The following is a 17,701-nucleotide window of genomic DNA, read 5'->3' on the forward strand; positions in this document are numbered from 1 at the left end:
TTCGTCACGGGCAAACTGCGGGAACCCTCGTCCGGAGCTCAGATATTCAGCGCCATCTCTTTAGGCCCCGAGAGTCCTTGCTGTGCGGCTACGTGAGCTGGGCTTCGAACTGAGCGCTGAGCGGGCCTCGGGGGCCGTGGCGAATCGGCGACCGGTCGGCATTGGCGGAGCGAGCGGTGCCGTGGCGCACCACTGCAACTCGGCGGGCTCGAGGGTACGCCTCTCCCGGCGATCCCGGTCCTTCTTGACGCCCCTTCTGCCCCGAGACCCCTGCGCGTCCCAACGCTCCGTCCGGCTCCCCGAGAGCCCCGCTGGCCCCACGTGGCCCCTGCCCGCTGCGCCACTAGGTGGGCTCAGGGCGCCTGCCGGGGCGCGGCCGCCGAGCCGGGCGGTCGCTGGCGGCTCTGCACGCCGCGAGTGGGAGCCCGCGTGCGCCGGGCCGAGAGGGGAGGCCCAGGCTCGGGGGGACACTCCGTGGGTCCCGATCTAGTGGCTGGGTGCACTGGTGTCAGACAGGTGCCGACCTCATGGCGCTCCTGCTGCAGGGGCGCCTGGCCCTACTGTCACTATCAGCGATGCTGATGGCTTCTGGGCAGGGAGGGGGCTTGGCAGGGTGAATCGCAGGTGGGCCTCCCAGACTCAGCACCGTTGACATCTGGGTGTGGATTCTTCCCTGTGGTGAGGCTGTCCTGCGCCCCACATGTGGGATGTTTACCAGCGTCCCTGGCTCCCACCACACTAGGGACGAAAAAGTAGCCGCCCCCAGTGTGACAGATAAAGGAGGCCCCAGACACGGGTTCCTGCGGCCTGGGCACCCTGCTGCAGAGCCTCAGGCCAAGGAATGGCTCTTGGTGGAGAAAGCCACAGCTGCTGAGGGGAGGGGAGGATACTGCTGGGTGCCAGCAGGGGTGAAGAGCAGCCGGGTCTTGCGGGCCTGAGGGTGGGCTTCCTGAGAGTGTGTGAAAAACGCTCCCTTATCCGAGACCGAGTCCCATGTGGAGGATGACGGCCCCTGGGACTTCTCACGCACCTTTCCTGTGAACCCCAGGATGGATCCTGTGGCCGCTGCTGTCCGCCTGGAAGTCCAGGAGGCTGTTCACATCCTTTCTTCATCTGAGGATGGGGGCCATATCGTCTCCACGCTGCAGTCCCTGAGGCGGTACCTTGGTGAAACGGAGACCCAAGCCCCCCCTGGGGAGCAGGAGGAGTTTAGCAGGACCCACTTTTCCACTGTTCTCAGATGTCTGGTTGGCAAGCTGAGCCCTGACTGGCTGGACCTGCTGCCTGATGGCCAGTTGGAGGAGCTGTGGGCCAGCTTCTTCCTGGAGGGCCCAGCTGACCAAGCCTTCCTGGTGCTGATGGAGTCCATTGAGGGTGCTGCCAGGTGAGTGGGGCTGGCTCTGATTATGGAGTCGCTTGTAACATCTGGAGGATCTCGAGCCAGTGGGTTCTCCAGATTATGTGACAATTCGGCATCCTGGGAAGTGAGAAAGTAAAAGGGCATGTTGGAACGCTGAACTAGAAGAGGGTTGTGTTAATCTCCGTGTGGGCCAGGGGGTTGCAGGAATGGTCGCACCCATGGCCGGGCGGGCCCACGGGACAGCTCCCAGCTTACGTGGTCTAAGTAGGCAGTGGCCATCCTCCGGGGGAGCCCTCTCCTTCACTCTGTGGCTCCCAGCTCATCGTGAGGCACCCCAGCAAACCCCTTCCCTCGGCATCAAGCGCCCTGAGGGGATGCTGGTTTAGGTTCCCTGCGGTGGGATGGGAGGGGGCGTGTCCAGGGATCCCAAGGTATGGAGGGTGCTCAGGAAGTGAGGCTGCTCACACCTGCTCTCGGTTCAGCCCCAGCTTTCGTCTGATGAAGATGGCACGGCTGCTGGCCAGGTTCCTGAGTGCAGGCAGGATGGCCGCTGTGATGGAGGGGCAGTGTGGGCAGCAGGCGGGGCCGGCCTCCCGCCTGCTCCAGGAGACCCTTCTCACCAGGGTGGTGGGCCTTCCTGATCGCCTGGGCAACCGTCTGCAGCGAGAGACACTGGCCGCCTTCTTCCCTCAGAACTACTTCCCTCTGCTGGGCCAGGAGGTCCTGCGGGTGCTGCAGGCTGTGGTGGACTCTCTCCGAGGTGAGGGCCCCTCTTCTGACCGCCTCCTTGGGCCGGCGTCTGCTCTGTCCTGCCCACCCTCTCTGGCCTCCAGGGACTCTGCCACCTCTGGGCAGTGCCACAGGCAGGTCGGACGTTATGGTCTGTCTGGGGCCGCAGCAACCCACCTGTGAAGTTTCGGCCCGGCTCGGCTTGCCGTGGAGATGGAACTGGCCCTGAAGTCCTTGTGTGTGTGTCTGGCCCCCCCACTCAGAATAAGGAAACGTCTGAGGTCTGGAAACTAAAGAGCAGTGATGTGAAGAGGGTCCATCTGAGGTGGCTGCCGGCCGAGGTCCCTGTGTCCCTGTCCTTGCGGATGGAGGGCCTCGGGTCTCTGGCGAGTGAGGGCAGTGCTGGGGGCCAACTCTGAGGGAGCTTCCGGTGCCCAGGGCAATGGGGGCGGCATCCTGCCCACCCTCTCTGGAGCAGCAGGAGCCTGGCTTCTCCACCTGTGTGGTCCTGTGGTCTGGGAGCCAGTAGAAGCTGGGGTCGTGTCAGTCCAAGTGAGGGTGGGCATTGCCCTTCCCCACAGTGAGGCCGTTTTTCCCTGCGGCCTGGCCCCTGCGCTGCCCCAGCCTGGCGGGAGACCCTCACCCCACCCTCCCATCTTGTCTGAACTGACAGCTGAGTGATGCTGTTACCCTAAGCCTAGCTTAGGACCTCCCGGCAGCTCACCCCGCCCCTTCCCAGCTCGGCCCCGCCCACTCCCAGCTCCGCCCCGCCCCCACAGCTCTGCCCCGCCCCCTCACGGCTCTGGAGCAGCTCTGGCCTCAGGCGCTGCTTTTCTGGGCCGCTTCCCGGTCACTGTCTCACCCTGTTTAGTATCACAGCCGCCATCTCAGAAGTGGTTAGAGTGGCCCCTGTCCTGCTGTCTGACTTTCCCTCTGGCGTGAGCTGCCGTCCCGGACTTGTGTCCACAGCTGACCTGGTCCTCACGGGTCTGTTGAGAGAAATGGACCTGAGTGTTGGGTCCTTGGGGCTGATGTGTCTGGAACACATCTCCTCCCCCACGCCCCTCCTGCTGTGTGGCCGGGTTGAATTCACTCCTGGATGCCCGTCTGTAGATCGCAGATGCCATGTTCCCGTCGCGTGCGGGGCTGTCTGTCTCCTGCTTGGTCCCGTCACACGGCTCTTCTGGGGCAGCTGCGGCCTCTCCCAGCGCCATACATGGTCCCTGCTTTGTGGGATCACCGTAACGATGAAGCAAGTGAACTTGATGCTTTTTGATGTTATTTTCATTGGCTCTTTGACTTGGAAACAATGCTGGCGGGGCTGGAGTTAAGACTGAACGAGTTGGCGGTTTTACAGTGCGGAATCCCCCTGCCAGGAGCCAGGTCTGTCCCTGCGAGGCCGGGTGCACACAGGTGGTCTCATCGCCTCCTCCTCCTCCCATCCCAGGTGGCTTGGACTGCTCCGTCTCCTTTCTGTCTCAGGTCCTGGGCAAAGCCTGCGTCCACGGGAGACAGAGTGAGTGTCCCTCCTGTGGGAGAGGCTGCGACGTGTCCCGGGAGGGGCGATGCGCTTGTCTGGGCCTGGCCCTGCTGGGTGGGGCTTGGCTGCAGCCACTGGACTCCCCATGGGCCCCGGGCTCAGGGCACCCTTCTCTTCTCCTCAGAGGAGGTCCTGGGCGTGCTGGTGCCCCGGCTGACGGTGCTGACCCAGGGCAACTGCCTCTGGCAGCGGGTCTGCTGGCGCCTGGTGGAGTGTGTGCCCGACCGGGCCATGGAGGCCGTGCTGAAGGGGCTCGTGGAGGCTGCCCCAGGGTAAGAAGCGAGGCATCTTCCTGCTGCAGACGCTCCTCTCCCAGAAGGGCGGGTGGTGGGGATCCAGAGGGCCCCTGGCCTGCCCATCTCTGTGTGGTCAGCGCCATGGCACCTGGGTGGGAGCCCCTCCGTCTGGTGACTGGTCCTTTCTTGGAGTTCAGTCATGCAAACGCCCATCCCTCCTCACTCCTGGTGGCCGAGTCAGGCCCCTCTGTCTGCACCTCTGTCTTCTCTGCACCGGAAGGTCCCTGTGCTCAGAAAACTGAAGTCCTGCAGGAGGGTGCTGGGCCCGCGGCTCCATCCTGCCTGGTGACCATGCCCGGGGGCTCTCATGGAAGCCACGGGAGAGTGCTGGAGAGTGCTGGTCTCTCACTTGAAGGAAGCAGGGGTCTCTTCGTCTAGATCAGAGACTGCAAACTACAGCCTTAGTGGCGCACAGCCATGCTCAGTCGTGGACCTACCTGCTGTGGCTGCTCCCGGCTGTGGCATCTACAGAACCCAGTGGGCCATGTGCCTGGCCCTGCCCAGAGAAAGCTGGCTGCCCTGCCTGAATGGAGCATTTCACCTGGACCCGTCAGGGCAGGGAGGGATGTCCTCTGTGTCCAGCACTGGGCTCCCCAGTCTCCAGTTACTGGGAGGAGGGAGGGTTGGCACCGACTTGCGGCTGGGGTGCCTCCCCAGCTCCCCAGTGGTCAGTGCGGATCCGGGGAATTCAGAGCCCTGCTTTTCCCTCTCACCCCGCCACACCTCACAGGCCAGAGGTCCTCTCACGGCTGCTGGGGAACCTGGTGACAAAGAGCAAGAAGGCCCAGTTTGTGATGACGCGGAAGCTGCTGTTCCTTCAGTACAGCTGCTCGGTGAGGGCCGGCAGGGCGGGACCTGCGCTCGGCTCCCTGGCCCCTCCTGCCCCCGGGCTCCCTGGCCGGGCAGGCGGTGTGTCTGCAGACGGTGATGTGAGCCTGGCTGTGTTGCAGACGCCTGTGCTGCAGAGCCTGCTGGGGTATCTGGCCATGGACAGCCAGCGGCGCCCGCTCCTCATGCAGGTAAGGGACCCTTGATCCCCAGGGAGTGTGTTCCTGCCGGGGGTGGAGGGCGCTGGCCGGAGCCTCTTGGGGGCTGGCGGGGACACTGTGAGGAGGGGGTGGGGTGTCTGACAGGCTGCACCCGCCGCCCACCAGGCGCTGAAGGAGCTCCTAGAGACGTGGGGCAGCAGCAGCGCCATCCGCCACGCGCCCCTGGAGCAGCAGTGCTACGTCAGCAAGGCCGCGCTCATCTGCCTGGCGCACCTGGGGGAGGCGGAGCTCCGGGCCTGCCGGGACGGTGAGTGCCCGGGGCGCCCCATCCCCCACTCTGACACCCCCACCCCGCCCCCAGCTCAGCCCTGTGGCTCGGTGCTTCCAGAGCTGCTGGCCAGCCTGATGGACGGAGTGAAGAATCGCCTGGACAGCAGCCTGCCCCCCGTGCGCCGCCTGGGCATGACTGTGGCCGAGGTGGCCAGCGCCCGGCTGCATCCCGAGGGGCCTCCCCTGAAGTTCCAGGTGAGCACAGGCGCTGCCCGCTGGGCCCTCCCAGAGCCGCCGTCACTCCTACCCGTCACTGCCCGCCCATCTCTCCCGCCCGTCACTGCCTGCTGGGCCCTCCCAGAGCCACCGTCTCTCCTGCCTATCACTGCCTGCTGGGCCCACCCAGAGCCACCGTCACTCCCGCCCCAGTCATTGCCCGCTGGGCCCTCCCAGAGCCGCCGTCACTCCCACCCGTCACTGCCTGCCCATCTCTCCCGCCTGTCACTGCCCACCTGCCGGGGTCCAGAACGCGGAGCATCTGTGCCCTGGTGTCCCTGCACGAGCCGCCAGGGGACTCTTCAGGACAAGCTCTCAGGCCCCTTCATCCACCGAGCCCCCGGACATCCTGGGAGATGAGGCCCCATCTGCCCTGTCCCTGGGAACGCCCAGACCCTCCAGCCCCCGGTGCCACCCTCTGCAGAGGAAAACCTAGTTGCTCTTGAGGGGCAGCTGGCTGGCTGGCCGTGCAGACCTCAAGCTGTGATGGGGGCTTCAGAGGGTCCCCACGGTGCTGCCCCTGCTGCACCCGTCCCGCCGACTCTAGCTCATCTGCGTTGCAGTATGAAGAGGACGAATTGACCCGAGAGATATTGGCCTTGGCTGCGCCCTGGCCCGCGCCTGACGGCCCCTCGGAGGCAGGGTGAGGGTCCCATTCGGAGCTCTGGGCATGGTGGGCCTGGCAGGTGGCTCCTTCACACCTGCTACTCCTGACCTGTCTGGCTGAGACCGAAGCTGAGATGCAGGCAGGGGCATAGCGAGTGTTCCCCAAGAGGCGCAGGTTCTGGGACGAGTCTCGCGGGGCAGCCCTGAGGGTTCCTTTTTTGTTTCCAAAGCCCGCCTGTGGCTCCCGTCGGTGGGGAGTCTCCTGACCAAGAGACGGTGGACGGTGGTGGCCCCCAGGCTGGGCGGGAGGGCTCCGACTCCGAGCTGGACAGGTAGGGGTGGCCTCACCAGGGAGGGCGTGAGGGCCCTGGCAGGACCATCTCGGGATGTGGGCCCCGCGGCGCTGGCTCCCTCTGTCCCTTGAGTCCTCCTCCCACGGGGAAATCAGCCCACAGGCTCTGGTGGACCCAGGACCGGTGGGACCGAGTGCCTGTGTGTCCTCCTCAGTGATGACGAGCTGGTCCCCTACGACATGTCGGGGGACGGGGAGCAGAGGAACAGCAAGACGCCCGCGTACGTGCGGGACTGCCTGGAAGGTGCGTCCTCTGCATCCCGGGTGCCCCGCCGCCTGCCCAGCCTGCCCACCTGCCCCGCCTTACTCGGGCTGTGGGGGCCTCTCTGCAGCTCTGACCGCATCTGAGGACTGGGAGCGCTGGGAGGCGGCCCTGCAGGCCCTGGAAGGCCTGGTCCTCAAGAGCCCAGCCGCCACCCGGGAGGTGAGCATGCAGGCCAGACAGGTGTCGGCAGGGAGCGCCCGGGCCTCTGCTGGGGTGGGGGCAGCGGTGGGGCCCTTATGATCATGCATCTTGACCCCGTGGGCAGGTGAGCCTGGAGCTGGCCAAGGTGCTGCTGCACCTGGAGGAGAAGACGGCCGTAGCGGGGTTCGAGGGGCTGCGCCAGAGGGCGCTGGTGGCCGTCACAGTCACAGACCCGGCACGGGTGAGTCCCTGCGCTGTGCGGAGCATGGGTTGTGGCCCCGATGGGGGCTGCGCAGGGGGCCCTCTCTGGGGTCGTGGCCCTCAGCCGCCTCCTGCCCGCCCGGCCTAGGTGGCGGAGTACCTGGCCATGCAGTTCTATGCCCTCAACTACAGTCTCCGGCAGCGCATGGACATTCTGGACGTAAGTGCCCAGGCCTCTGCCCTCCCCAATCAGAGCAGCACTGGCGGGCCTGGTGCAGAGCCCTGGAGGGGGACGGGGCAGGTGTTTGCCAGAATCTTTGTGGAGGGACCAGAGGTCTCCCCAGCCCCTGTGGCTAGCGTGAGAGGCTGGGACCAGTGTCTGTCTGGTGCTGACACAGCACGGCCTTGGGGGCTGCATCCTTTGTGTTAAATAACGGCTTCACTGAGTTGTGATGCACACTTCGTAAATTCAGTTTTATAATAAGCAAAATGGGGTATGTTCACACGGTGGAGCATGACTTGGCCTTAAACAGGAAGAAAATTCTGACATGATACTCAGTGAAGTAAGCCAGACTCCAAAGGACAAACAGCATATGATCTGACTTACACAGAAAATGGATGGGCGGGGAGGGGCAGGAGTCCATGTTCCCCGGGGCAGAGTTCTATCTGCGGGGACGGGAAGGCTCTGGAGGTGCCAGGGACGGTGGCGCTTTTCCTGGGTCGGAGCTCTCTTCCCTTTGCCCACGAGACGGGGGTGGCGGGACTGGGTGGGCTTTGGGAGAAGTGACCGGGGCCTGGGCTCCTCAGCAGGGAGTGCCCACCTGCCCCCCACAAAGCGGAATGCACCTGCAGGACCAGATCCGACTTGCCGCGGGGCTCCTGAAACCTCCCCACGGGGACCGCTGGGCCCTCCACGGTCCACCTCACCTTGAATTTGGAAACTGTCGTCCTTCCCCAGCAGGGTGGCGGCTGCCCTGGGTCTCCTCTCCTCTAGGTCCTGGCCCTGGCTGCCCAGGAGCTGTCCCGGCCCGGGCGCCTCAGGAGGGCCACCCAGCAGGGCTCCCCAGGGCCCGGCTCCCAGCCCAGTGTGGCCGCGGTCCCGGCCTGGCAGGCGGTGGTGGAGGAGCGTGTCAGACGCAAGACCCGGCGGTTCTGCAAGGTCAGCTGGGCCCCGGCGTGGCCTCCCAGATGGGACTCTGCCCCGCGGGCGCGGTGCCCACTCGTGCCCCATGAAGGGAGGGAGGGTTTCGATGATGGACGCATGCCACAGGGCATCAGGCTGAAGGGGCTGTAAGGCTAGGGGAACAGCCCCGAGGTTCAGCAGCAGCGGTTGGCCACCGGGTGTGACACAGGGCCACGTCTGGAGACGTTCTCGTCCTCACCGGGGTGGGGGGGGCCCAGCCATCCCAAGGGTCCCCGTGTATCCACGGGGCCTTGAGTGCGTGTGTGTTTAGCAGGGTTCCGCGGGGCGGGCAGCAGCCACTGGCCCCAACGAATTCAACGCGGTGGCTGGTTACTTCTTCTTCCCCCTCCTTCAGCGTTTCGACAGGTGAGGGCATTTTCTAGAGCGTGTGGTTTGGGGAACAGGAGCCCTGGATGCTCCCAGGCTGGGGGCTGAGGTGGGCCCAGCGGAGTCAGGACCTTGGCTGTGGTTGTTCGTAGCATAAGTGACGATAGAGCGTCAGGATGTCTGTCACAGATGCTGGGCTCATGGCAGGGCTGGGCCAGAGCCTCCCTGGTGTCTCAACACAGCCGCCCCCACATATTTCCTTGTCCCAGCTTCCTGCCCCAGGCCGGGCTTGACCATGCGGCCCTGTAGAGTGACGGGGTGTCTGTCCACTGCCTCCCCCTTGCAGCTCTGGGCAGCACGTGGGGTGAGGAGGGCCCTCCAGGCCTGGGGTCCCTCTGTGGCCCAGGAGGTCGGGGAGCCAGGCCTGAGCGCCTGGCCGGCATCATTGCCGGGTTCTGTTGTAGGCCTGTGGTGACCTTTGACCTTTTGGGAGATGACCAGCTGGTCCTCGGGAGACTGGCCCACACCTTAGGGGCCCTGATGTATCTGGCCGTGAACACCGTGGTGAGAGCCTGACGACCCAGCCCGGGGAGGCTGGCCCCGCCGCCCTTGCCTCGGGGCGGGCGTGTTGCGCCTTGTGGGCCCTGCGGCAGGGGCCGCTGGCACCTGGACCCCTGCCCACTGGTGTGTCTGTTGCAGGTGGCTGTGCCCATGGGCAAGGCCCTGCTGGAGTTCGTGTGGGCTCTTCGTTTCCATGGGGATGCGTGAGTGGCCGTAGGGCCGGGGGCAGTCAGGTGGCGGGGTCTCGGATCCTGTGGGTTGTGGACAGCAGCAGGTGGGCCGGGCTGGGGTGGGCAGCACTGCACGGCAGCTCCTCGCAGCTCAGCCTCTGTCTTCTTGGCAGCTACGTGCGCCGGGGCCTGCTGTCCGCCATCTCCTCCGTCCTTCTCAGCGTGCCAGCCGAGCGGCTGCTGGCGGACCTGCCAGACGAACTTCTGGAGGCCCGGTCCTGGCTGGCAGGTGGGTGCCGGGCCAGGGCTGAGGTGGTGAGGCTGAGGGGGCCATCGGCTTGTGGGTGGCGGGACACGGTTGGTCACTTCAGGGCACCCTGCGGGGAACGTTGGAGCACTGCTTGTATCCAGGCTGGATGGGTTCGCCCTGAGGTTACTGGTGTCTTGCCGCCCCCCCGCCCGGTCATGTTCTTTTTAAAAACTCCCCTGTGGACAGCATGACCTCTGCCTGTGGGCACTTGAGCCACGGCCCTCAGCACACGCTGTGCCCGTGTGCACCTGCGCGGCTCACAGCTCAGGGGGTTCTTATGACGGCCTTTCTCTGCCCACCTGCCCCCACGAGGCCACCAGCCCCTGCAGCCCAGCCTGTTGGGTCTTTGCTGGTTTTCCAGCCGTCCTCGCGCAGCAGCTGAGGCGCCTCCCCAGCCCAGGTGCCCCGCACTGAGCCCGGTGCCCTGACACTGTGCGCATTCCCTTCTATCTTCGCAGATGTGGCGGAGCAGGACGCGGACGAGGACTGCCGGCTGCTGGCGGTGAAGGCGCTGCTGCTGCTGGAGAAGCTCCGCGACAGGCTCCTCCCACTCTCCTCTCCTTAGGCCCTGACCCCTGACCCTTGAGCCCGGGAGGCACGTCGCTGGATGAGCAAGGCGCCTGTTGCAGGCCAGAGTGCCTGCGGCTTGGCTCAGACATCCACCAGGGCCTCGGGCACCGCCCCCCACAGCCTGGCACCGGGATGTGGCCGCTGCGGCTCTGGACTCGGGCTGTAGGATGGCCGCTGGGCAGGAGCAGGGAGCCGCGGCTCAGCCTGGCCTCCGTGCAGACCGCAGACCGGGGTGTTGAAAACACCGGAATCAAGTGTGAGAGGGAACAGATGGTTCTTCTTGGGCAGGGACCCTGGTTGCAGACGGGGAGACGCGAAAATGGGGCCAGGAAGGGGACGCGGGCCCTTGAGAACGTAGGCTTTATTTGGAGAATTTCAGCAAATAGACGCGGGGCTTAGGGTGGGAGAGGGTGAGGCAGCCCCTGACAGCCCCTCGCGGTGGGAGCTGGTGATGGAAGGCGCAGTCTGGAGGCACAGAGCCTCCGGCCATAGCCAGCGCCAGCTGCCGCCACCCTGTGTCAGGACGGGCTGTGCTGCAGGAACCAGTCAGACGTGCTGCTGGGCGACCCGCGTGGGTGCTAGGAGACACCTCAGGTTCTTAGGCTTCACACCCTGTAGTCGGGGAACGTCATGGAGAAAATAAACCTACTCCCTTGACTGCAAAGGGGCTAAAACCACCTCAGCAAGGATCAGGGACTCAGAGGGGTGGCTTAGAGACGCCCCCCGACACCCGCCAGACAGGCCAGCATGTCTTCCTGCAGCTCTGTCTATGGCACACAGCTCGACAGGGACGTTGGGCTCCCCTCCGGGAGAGGTGGGCGGGCCCCAGAGCCTGGCCTCGGCTCAGGGCCCGCTTTCCACCTCCTCGGCCACCTCCTCGTCCGCCCCCTTGTGCTCCTCCACGCTGTTGTGCCGCATGCGCTCGGGCACCGCGCAGGTCAGAGGGAGCCCCAGGCCCTGGTGCACGGCGTCCACGGTGTGCTGGCTCACGTAGTAGGACATGTTGGCGGAGGGCAGCCGCCGCCGCATCTCCTCCAGGTACTTGTAGGCCTGGGGACAGAGGGCAGCCAAGACGGTCAGCACACAGAACAAGGGCCCGGCCGCGGTCAGAGTGGGCAGCAGAGGATGGGCTCCGGAGACCTCGTGACCTTCCCAAGCGTGGCGGCGGCCGGGGCTCTGGAGCCAGTGCTGTGTGACCTTCCCTGGGAGAAGTCCTGTGGGCAGGCCGACAGCAGGATCTTGTGTCTGGGGCCACGGCCCTGGAGGGTGGGCCCCCCGGATGCTCACGGAGAACCCTGGGAAAGGATTCACCCGCTTCATTCACTGGGGGGAAGGGCAGCACAGTTTACACACACAGGGTTTGTCTGCTCTTGTGCCACAGCTGTTGGCGTTCACAGTACAACTACGGAGCCGTAAGCCACAATGAGGGTCTGTCAGCCACAGTGAAAGATCCCACATGATGCGAGGAAGGCCCTATGTGCTGGTGCAGCCAAATAAATTTTAAAAAAAGGTTTGCCTTGTGTATTTTGACCAGGCGTCCAGTCTAGCGCAGTCAGTCGGCCCTGTGGTTAGTTAGTCGTGTGTGTGTGGTCCTTGGCCAGGGGCTGGTATTTCCTATGGGGCCTCTTCTGGTTCTGCCAAGTGGGAATCGGGGGGGGCATGGGGGCCACCCAGGAGCTCGGGGGGGGGGGGGGGGCGGGTGGTCTGAGGCAGGATGGACATGCTTATACCTGCTCCACCTGTGCCCCTGCGGGGAGGGTCACACGCGAACATGAGGGGCCTCACATGGCTTGTGTGAGTTCACTAAGAATCAATTCAGGATGTGAATAGTTTCCAGGAACTCTGACTTTATGAGGAAATGATGGTCACATCTGGGCATTTCTTCCAGATGATACAATTCTAGAGCAGTCATCTCAGATATAATTGGGAGAGATAAACAAAGATTGTGAGATAAGCTAGGCTATTTGGAGGGACGAGGGGTGCAGCATATAGGTGCCCAGACTCCGTGATGACGGGGAGGCAGTGTTGGGCACCAGGGCCGTCCCTCATGTCTGCTGAGTGCCGGCTGCAGGCCAGGAGCCGTGCTGGGCGCACAGGAAGCCCAGGCCAGGCTGGTGGGCACTGTGGTGAGAGGCCTGGCCCAGCGAGGGTGGAAGTGGTTGGGCAGCTGCGGGGTTCGGGCTGGGAGCTGCTACATGGATGGGAGGGTGGGAAGCAGGAAAGGACTTCAGGGGGCAGGGGGACTCGGCAGCGCACAGGGGCAAGGCAGCAGCGTCTTCAGGAGGTCTGGGGGTCTGTCAGGGCTGTTACGACGGGAGGGGTGTCCTGGGGGAGACGGGGAGGACCCCCCCCAAGCTGCAGGGAGGGTTTCTGTGTTCCCCTCCTGGGAGGAGACATGCAGGCCTGCCCATCTCTATTTACAGGTTTTTTTAAATTTGGAGTTACTGTATCCCCCAGGGGACACCCCTTGGTGGACCAGTGGCTAAGACTCCGCCCACCCCTGGCCAGGGGACAGGGCTCCATCCCCGGTCAGGACATCGAAGATCCTGTGTGCTGCAATGAGGACCTGGTGCAGCCAAATAAGTAAATAAATAAAAGAGCTTAAAAATCAAAATCCCACAGGCTTCAAAGCTTGAGACCACAAAGAATTTGGTGAAACGCTTGCAATGTGATCTGATACTGAGGATTCAGAGGTCTAAGCATCTCTGCTGTCCAGCTTGTGTTCTCCTAAAAGGGGAACACTGTTTGGTTCACTTCAGAGCTGTCTCCACAACAACAGAAGGGCTCAGAGCTGGAAGTGGACGGGCCGAGAGGACACGGGTGAGCCAGCCAGGAAGTCTGAGCTCACGGTGCTGACCCCCAGGCTGGGGCCGCGGGCGGATGCTCGGCTTCCCTGGGAATCAGGGCCACGCCCCACAAGGCTGGCACGGCCCACTGGCGACACTTCTGGAACAACTGGTCAATGCTGGGCTTGTGAGCGACTGGGAAAGGAACGGGCCTTGGGTCACTGCCTGCGGGGGCTGGGCCGGGCAGCGCTCTGGGCCGCGGCAAGGTATGTGTGCAGCCCGTGGGGACACGACAGGAAAACATGGTGGGCAGAGCTCTGCTGTCTGCACGAGAGGATGGAGGCTTCCGCTGGGCTCTCTTTAGGTCAGCCTCCCACCAGCAAGGAAAGACTGTACAAACGCACCCAGCTCCAGAGAACAACCGTGGCAGGTGTGTTGGGGCCCACGCTCAGGTGACTTCTGCTTGTAACCACTGCCTCAGGGAGGCCCGGGCCCAGGCGCTGGGAGATGTGAGAGGCACGCAGAAGCCAAACCCTGTCGTTGAGAGAGCCAGAACTGGAACCAGAACCGCGTCCACATGGCAGCCGGCATGCGAGGAACAGGGGAGCCCTGGAGCCCAGGTCCCGGCCTTGGCTGGACCCTGACACTGCACGCAGTGTAGACGGGCCGGAAAGAATACGGCAGAAAAAAATATTTACAGATTTCCCAAATACAGTCTCAAAAGGATCAAACTGTTTCCAAGTAACTTACTCTCATCTCAGAAGAAAGCTCAGTGATGTCTAAACACACACACACAGGGCTTCCGTGGTGGCTCGGTGGATGAGAACTCACGTGCCCGTGCAAGGTGAGTGGGCGCAATCCCCGGTTTGGGAAGACCCCACATGCCATGGAGCAACTAAGCCCGTGCACACAACTACTGAGCCTGTGCTGTAGCGTTCGTGTGCCCGAGAGCCCGCGCTCTGCAACGAGCAGCCCGTGCACCTTAGCGAGGAGTCGCTCGTGTTCGCTGCAGCTACAGAAAGCCTGGGCACAGTAACGAAGACCCAGCACAACCAAAGCTAAATAAATAATGTTAGAAAACACACACAGACACTCACACAGGGACACAGACACACACACACAAAGACAGCGTCGCCTGACAACCTAAAACACCTGCAGTGTCTAGAATCCAATACATAATCACCAGGCCTGCAAAGCAGCAGGAAAATACGAACCACAATAAAGAGAGAAGACTCGACCAACAAAAACACCAGGACCTAAGCTGAGAGTGGAGGACTGTGCGGTAAACACGCCGCATGCACAGGAAGGCGGAGGAGAGCGCTGCACAGTAAGGAGACCAGGAGAGCGCAGTGTGCTGTGGGGGCCGCGGGGGTGGGACCCAAAGGACAGACGCGAGTCTCCGCACGGCTGGTGCGCTTTGCCGCACAGTGCGGAGTGACTACGCTCCAAAGAGAGAGGAGAGACATGCGAGATGGAGGGAGGAGAGGCGGTCCAGACCCACCAGGGGTGCAAGTGCGGACGGAGCGACAGGAGAGCTGTAACCTGCAGCAACAGCACGGCAGCTGCACCAGTGCAGACAGGAACATTCTGAGAGAGGGACCGGCTGAGCCGGGGCCAACACACACGCCAGACGGGCCCAGATGGGGGTGCAGGGGCCCCCAGATGGAGAGGACACAGTGGCGCACCAGTAAGAGGACAGGCCCCTCGTGACTCGAGGGGGGAGCACGGGCGCTCGTGGGGGAGGGGGGCCTGCAGACGGGGCGCGTGACCCCCACAGTGAGACACAGTGTGCACCCCCTACATCGAGGCCACGGTGAGCCGTCCTGCACGGGGACTTTCCAGATGAGGTCCCTGTGACATCGGCCAGCAGGATTTCTCCAATGTGTAATGAACTGTGTTCACATTTGCACAACCCAGTGAACCAGTATTTTCCAAATGACACTGTGATGTGACAAAATCACGTGTGTGTTCAAGATCCAAGACAGACCAACAGGTTCTAAGGTAACAAGTACGAAAAGCAAGGCCTGGTCTCTGACTGCGGAGTGTGGCGAGGAGACAGACCCACGGACACCAGGCGGGGGTGCGGGAAGACCCGCCCCTTCTCGCCTGTATGCTGGTGTGAAGCTGGGTCTTCATCACAGGCCTCATATTTCAGTTCAAACAACCTATTTTGCCAAATAGAATGCAGAAATCAGACATTAAAGAGACTGGCAAAAATGTACAACAAAGCTACTTTTCTCACTAAAGGTCTTTGCTTTGGAAAATGCTGTTATTTTAAATAAAAATGTTACCGGTGTTACCATATCATGGGCTTTTTATGATTAAGTAAGTTAACAAATATTTTACAAATTTATTATTTTCTAATATGGTTAAGTATTGGTAGACATCACCCACATAAACAAAAGCTCTTCAAGCTGTCAGTAACGTCCCCAGTGTAAAGGGGTCCCCAGATCAAAATGCTCGAGAACTGTTCTATTACACCGAATGATCAAGAGCCTTCCAGAAAGAGTGCTCCGGGGCCAGAAGTCCACCTGCACGCTCCCTCCCTAGGACCTGACGTCCATCTCACTGAATAAATGCCCTCGGAAGCTCCAGGAGCCAGGCACCCCAAGTGCAAGCAGATGGAGGAGTGGGGGCAGGAAGGACTCTGTGCCCCTTGAATGGCTCAGAAAATACTCATTTTATGTGTAAAATATAAATCTTAAAACATTTATAGAATGAATAAATAAATACGACAAAATATTAAAAAAATCATGAATCTGGTAAAGGGTAATTGGGGTTCTATTATTCTTGAAACTTCCCAGTTTTGAAGTATTTCAAAATAAGAAAGGTAGGAAAGGAAGGGACTTCCCTGGTGGTCCAGCGACTGACTCCACGCTCCCGATGCAGGATTCCCAGGTTTGACCCCTGGTCAGGGAACCAAATCCCACATGCCTCAACTAAGACCCAGCGCAGCCAAATAAGTATTTTTTAAAAAGACTGAAAAATCAAACCAACACCGAGCCACAGGGAAGCCAAGCCCCCGCCCGGACCTCACCGTCTGCAGGTCCCCCGCGTGTACGTGGCGCTCCACCAGGAAGCCGTAGACGTCCCCCACGCGGACGCTGCTGTCCAGGTGCGGCTCCTCCAGGAGCAGCTGGCACTGCCGGATCGACTCCTCGGGGTCCTCTGTGTAGGTCCTGCCGGGAGCAGGGACAGCCTGAGCCCCAGCCCCACACGGGGCTGCCTGTCAGGCGGCAGGGCAGGCCCTTGGCCTGGAGGATGCAGCTTTGTGAAGGTAACTGCCGTGAGGTCCATGAACTCACTGGTGAGTCATGTCATAAACTCACTGATTTGTTTAACAAAATGTGCTGACCACTCGCAGGGCCACACTGGACTCTGGAGGGCACTGGCCTGTTCACGCCCCGCCCTACCCGGGGCGGGGGGCCTGGGCCGGAGGGCGAGGGCCTGGAGAGAGCGCACTGACCCGGGAGGGGCTTGCGCAGGGCCCCCCAGGGAAAGGCCAGCACAGCGACGCCAGAGGCTTGGCGGTTCCTGGTGCGTGCAGGTGAGGGCACTGGGAGGCCCCGCGAGCCCTACAGGCCTGTCCTCCAGTCCGTCCGGGCACCTGCCCAGGGCTGCGCCCACTCCCTCCTGCCACCCTGAGGTTCCTGAACCTGCACATGGAGCTGGGAACACCCTCCAAGGAGCCTGACTCTGTAAACGGCTTCAGAAGAGCCTGGGGCTCCTCTTCAGAGAGCCTGCTCTCAGGTAAGGAAAGCGCTTCTATTGATTTAGTCAGAAGCCGAGCTCGGGGCCCACACAAGGGTTTCAGAAGTGCTGCCTAAGTGGTCAGTAAATAAGATCTGGGGTCCTGGACATGTTCAGGGCTGGAAACAGCGGGCCTCCACCCTGGGCTGAGCTGACACCAGGGGCTGGAGCTCCCGTGCACCCGAGCGGGGAGCAGGCTCCCCTCAGGTATAGCCTCCCCGAGAACACATGCTTCCCTCGGGCATCTCGGGCTGTCTCTGAAGTGACCTTCCTAGAACCAGCCGGGTTCTGCGGGAGCCAGACGGGCCCTGACACCGTGCGAGGGGCCGCAGAACGTTCCTACCCACGCCCTGCCCGCTCTGCAGCGAGCTCCCAGGGAGAGGTGCCCTATGGGCATCGTGAGCCCCATGGCCGCACCTGCGCGCCTGCATGAAGCGCTTCACCAGTGTCATCCTGCTCTGCAGCTGCGCCAGCCTGGCCTCCTGGTCCAGCGGGCTCCTAGCCTTGGCCTTGGACAAGCACTTGTAGGCCTCAGTCAGTGCTCCGTGCGCCTTGTCGTAGTTCTGGTACTCGTCAACCTCCACCTGCAGGAGGCGGCGTCAGGACCGGCACCCGGACTGGCACCCCGCCCCGCCTGGGCTGGGAGGCGGGTCAGCACCTGGGCACAGGCATCATAGAAGCCGGCCAGCAGGTCCAGCGCACGGCCCTTGGTGTAGAAGCTGATGATGCTCTTCATGACCTCGGGGTCCTTCCGCCAGTCCAGGGACTGCAGGTAGTTAGCCGCCATGATGTAGATCTCCTTCTGCCGCGAGACGCCCGCGAAGAACACAATTTTCTCCGTGTCCCCGGACTTGAGCAGCGCCCTCATGGCCTGAATGGAGAAAGAGCCGGGCTGGGCCCCTTCCAGGCACGTGGACGGAGCACCCACCCCATGCAACAAGTGCGGCTTCAGGACAAGGGAGGTCTGGGCTGCCAGGGCCTCGTGGGTGCCCCCGGAGTCCGGCCCGGGGAAACTCGCC

The 17,701-nt window shown here is 62.7% G+C and overlaps 2 protein-coding genes across 13 annotated transcripts in view; one reads left to right on the forward strand and one right to left on the reverse strand.

Moving 5' to 3' along the window:
- The first annotated feature begins 4 nt into the window (after positions 1-4).
- TELO2 (telomere maintenance 2) lies at positions 5-11,657 on the forward strand. 3 transcript variants are annotated; one of them, XM_070460894.1, is made up of 21 exons: positions 5-214; positions 1,049-1,384; positions 1,843-2,120; positions 3,537-3,605; positions 3,754-3,901; positions 4,656-4,758; positions 4,876-4,944; positions 5,080-5,221; positions 5,303-5,439; positions 6,024-6,103; positions 6,297-6,398; positions 6,574-6,662; positions 6,751-6,842; positions 6,949-7,065; positions 7,174-7,245; positions 8,020-8,184; positions 8,480-8,574; positions 9,000-9,099; positions 9,235-9,299; positions 9,440-9,555; positions 10,035-11,657. In XM_070460894.1, exons 2-21 carry the CDS (start codon positions 1,050-1,052, stop codon positions 10,139-10,141), a joined length of 2,481 nt encoding a protein of 826 aa, XP_070316995.1. In that variant the 5' UTR covers positions 5-214; position 1,049; the 3' UTR covers positions 10,142-11,657. The 3 variants fall into 3 exon arrangements, with proteins under 3 accessions (XP_070316995.1, XP_020742051.2, XP_070316996.1); XM_020886392.2 differs by having other exon boundaries at positions 8,483-8,574; XM_070460895.1 differs by lacking the exon at positions 5-214 and adding an exon at positions 227-347.
- The window catches only part of IFT140 (intraflagellar transport 140), a 53,513-nt gene continuing 46,302 nt past the window's right edge, over positions 10,491-17,701 (reverse strand). For 8 of the 10 annotated variants that reach the window (XM_070460881.1, XM_020886387.2, XM_070460880.1 and 5 more), the window contains 4 exons: positions 17,341-17,553; positions 17,100-17,266; positions 15,970-16,111; positions 10,491-11,196 (listed from right to left, as the gene is read on the reverse strand). In XM_070460881.1, coding sequence (XP_070316982.1) covers positions 10,990-11,196; positions 15,970-16,111; positions 17,100-17,266; positions 17,341-17,553 — 729 coding nt within the window. In that variant the 3' untranslated portion in view covers positions 10,491-10,989. Of the gene's footprint in view, positions 11,197-14,835; positions 15,098-15,690; positions 15,840-15,969; positions 16,112-17,099; positions 17,267-17,340; positions 17,554-17,701 lie in introns of those variants that run through there. The other 2 variants (XM_070460883.1, XM_070460882.1) reach the window with 2 other exon arrangements.

This window comes from Odocoileus virginianus, chromosome 33, assembly GCF_023699985.2.
Source record: "Odocoileus virginianus isolate 20LAN1187 ecotype Illinois chromosome 33, Ovbor_1.2, whole genome shotgun sequence".
Classification (NCBI taxonomy): Eukaryota; Metazoa; Chordata; class Mammalia; order Artiodactyla; family Cervidae; genus Odocoileus; species Odocoileus virginianus.

Excerpts from the sequence above, each read along its gene's own strand:
- TELO2 (XM_070460894.1), top strand. The coding sequence starts at position 1,050 with ATGGATCCTGTGGCCGCTGCTGTCCGCCTGGAAGTCCAGGAGGCTGTT. Across the intron at positions 5,440-6,023 it reads GGCCTCCCCTGAAGTTCCAG|TATGAAGAGGACGAATTGAC; the intron begins GTGAGCACAGGC and ends TCTGCGTTGCAG. Across the intron at positions 8,575-8,999 it reads CTCCTTCAGCGTTTCGACAG|GCCTGTGGTGACCTTTGACC; the intron begins GTGAGGGCATTT and ends GTTCTGTTGTAG.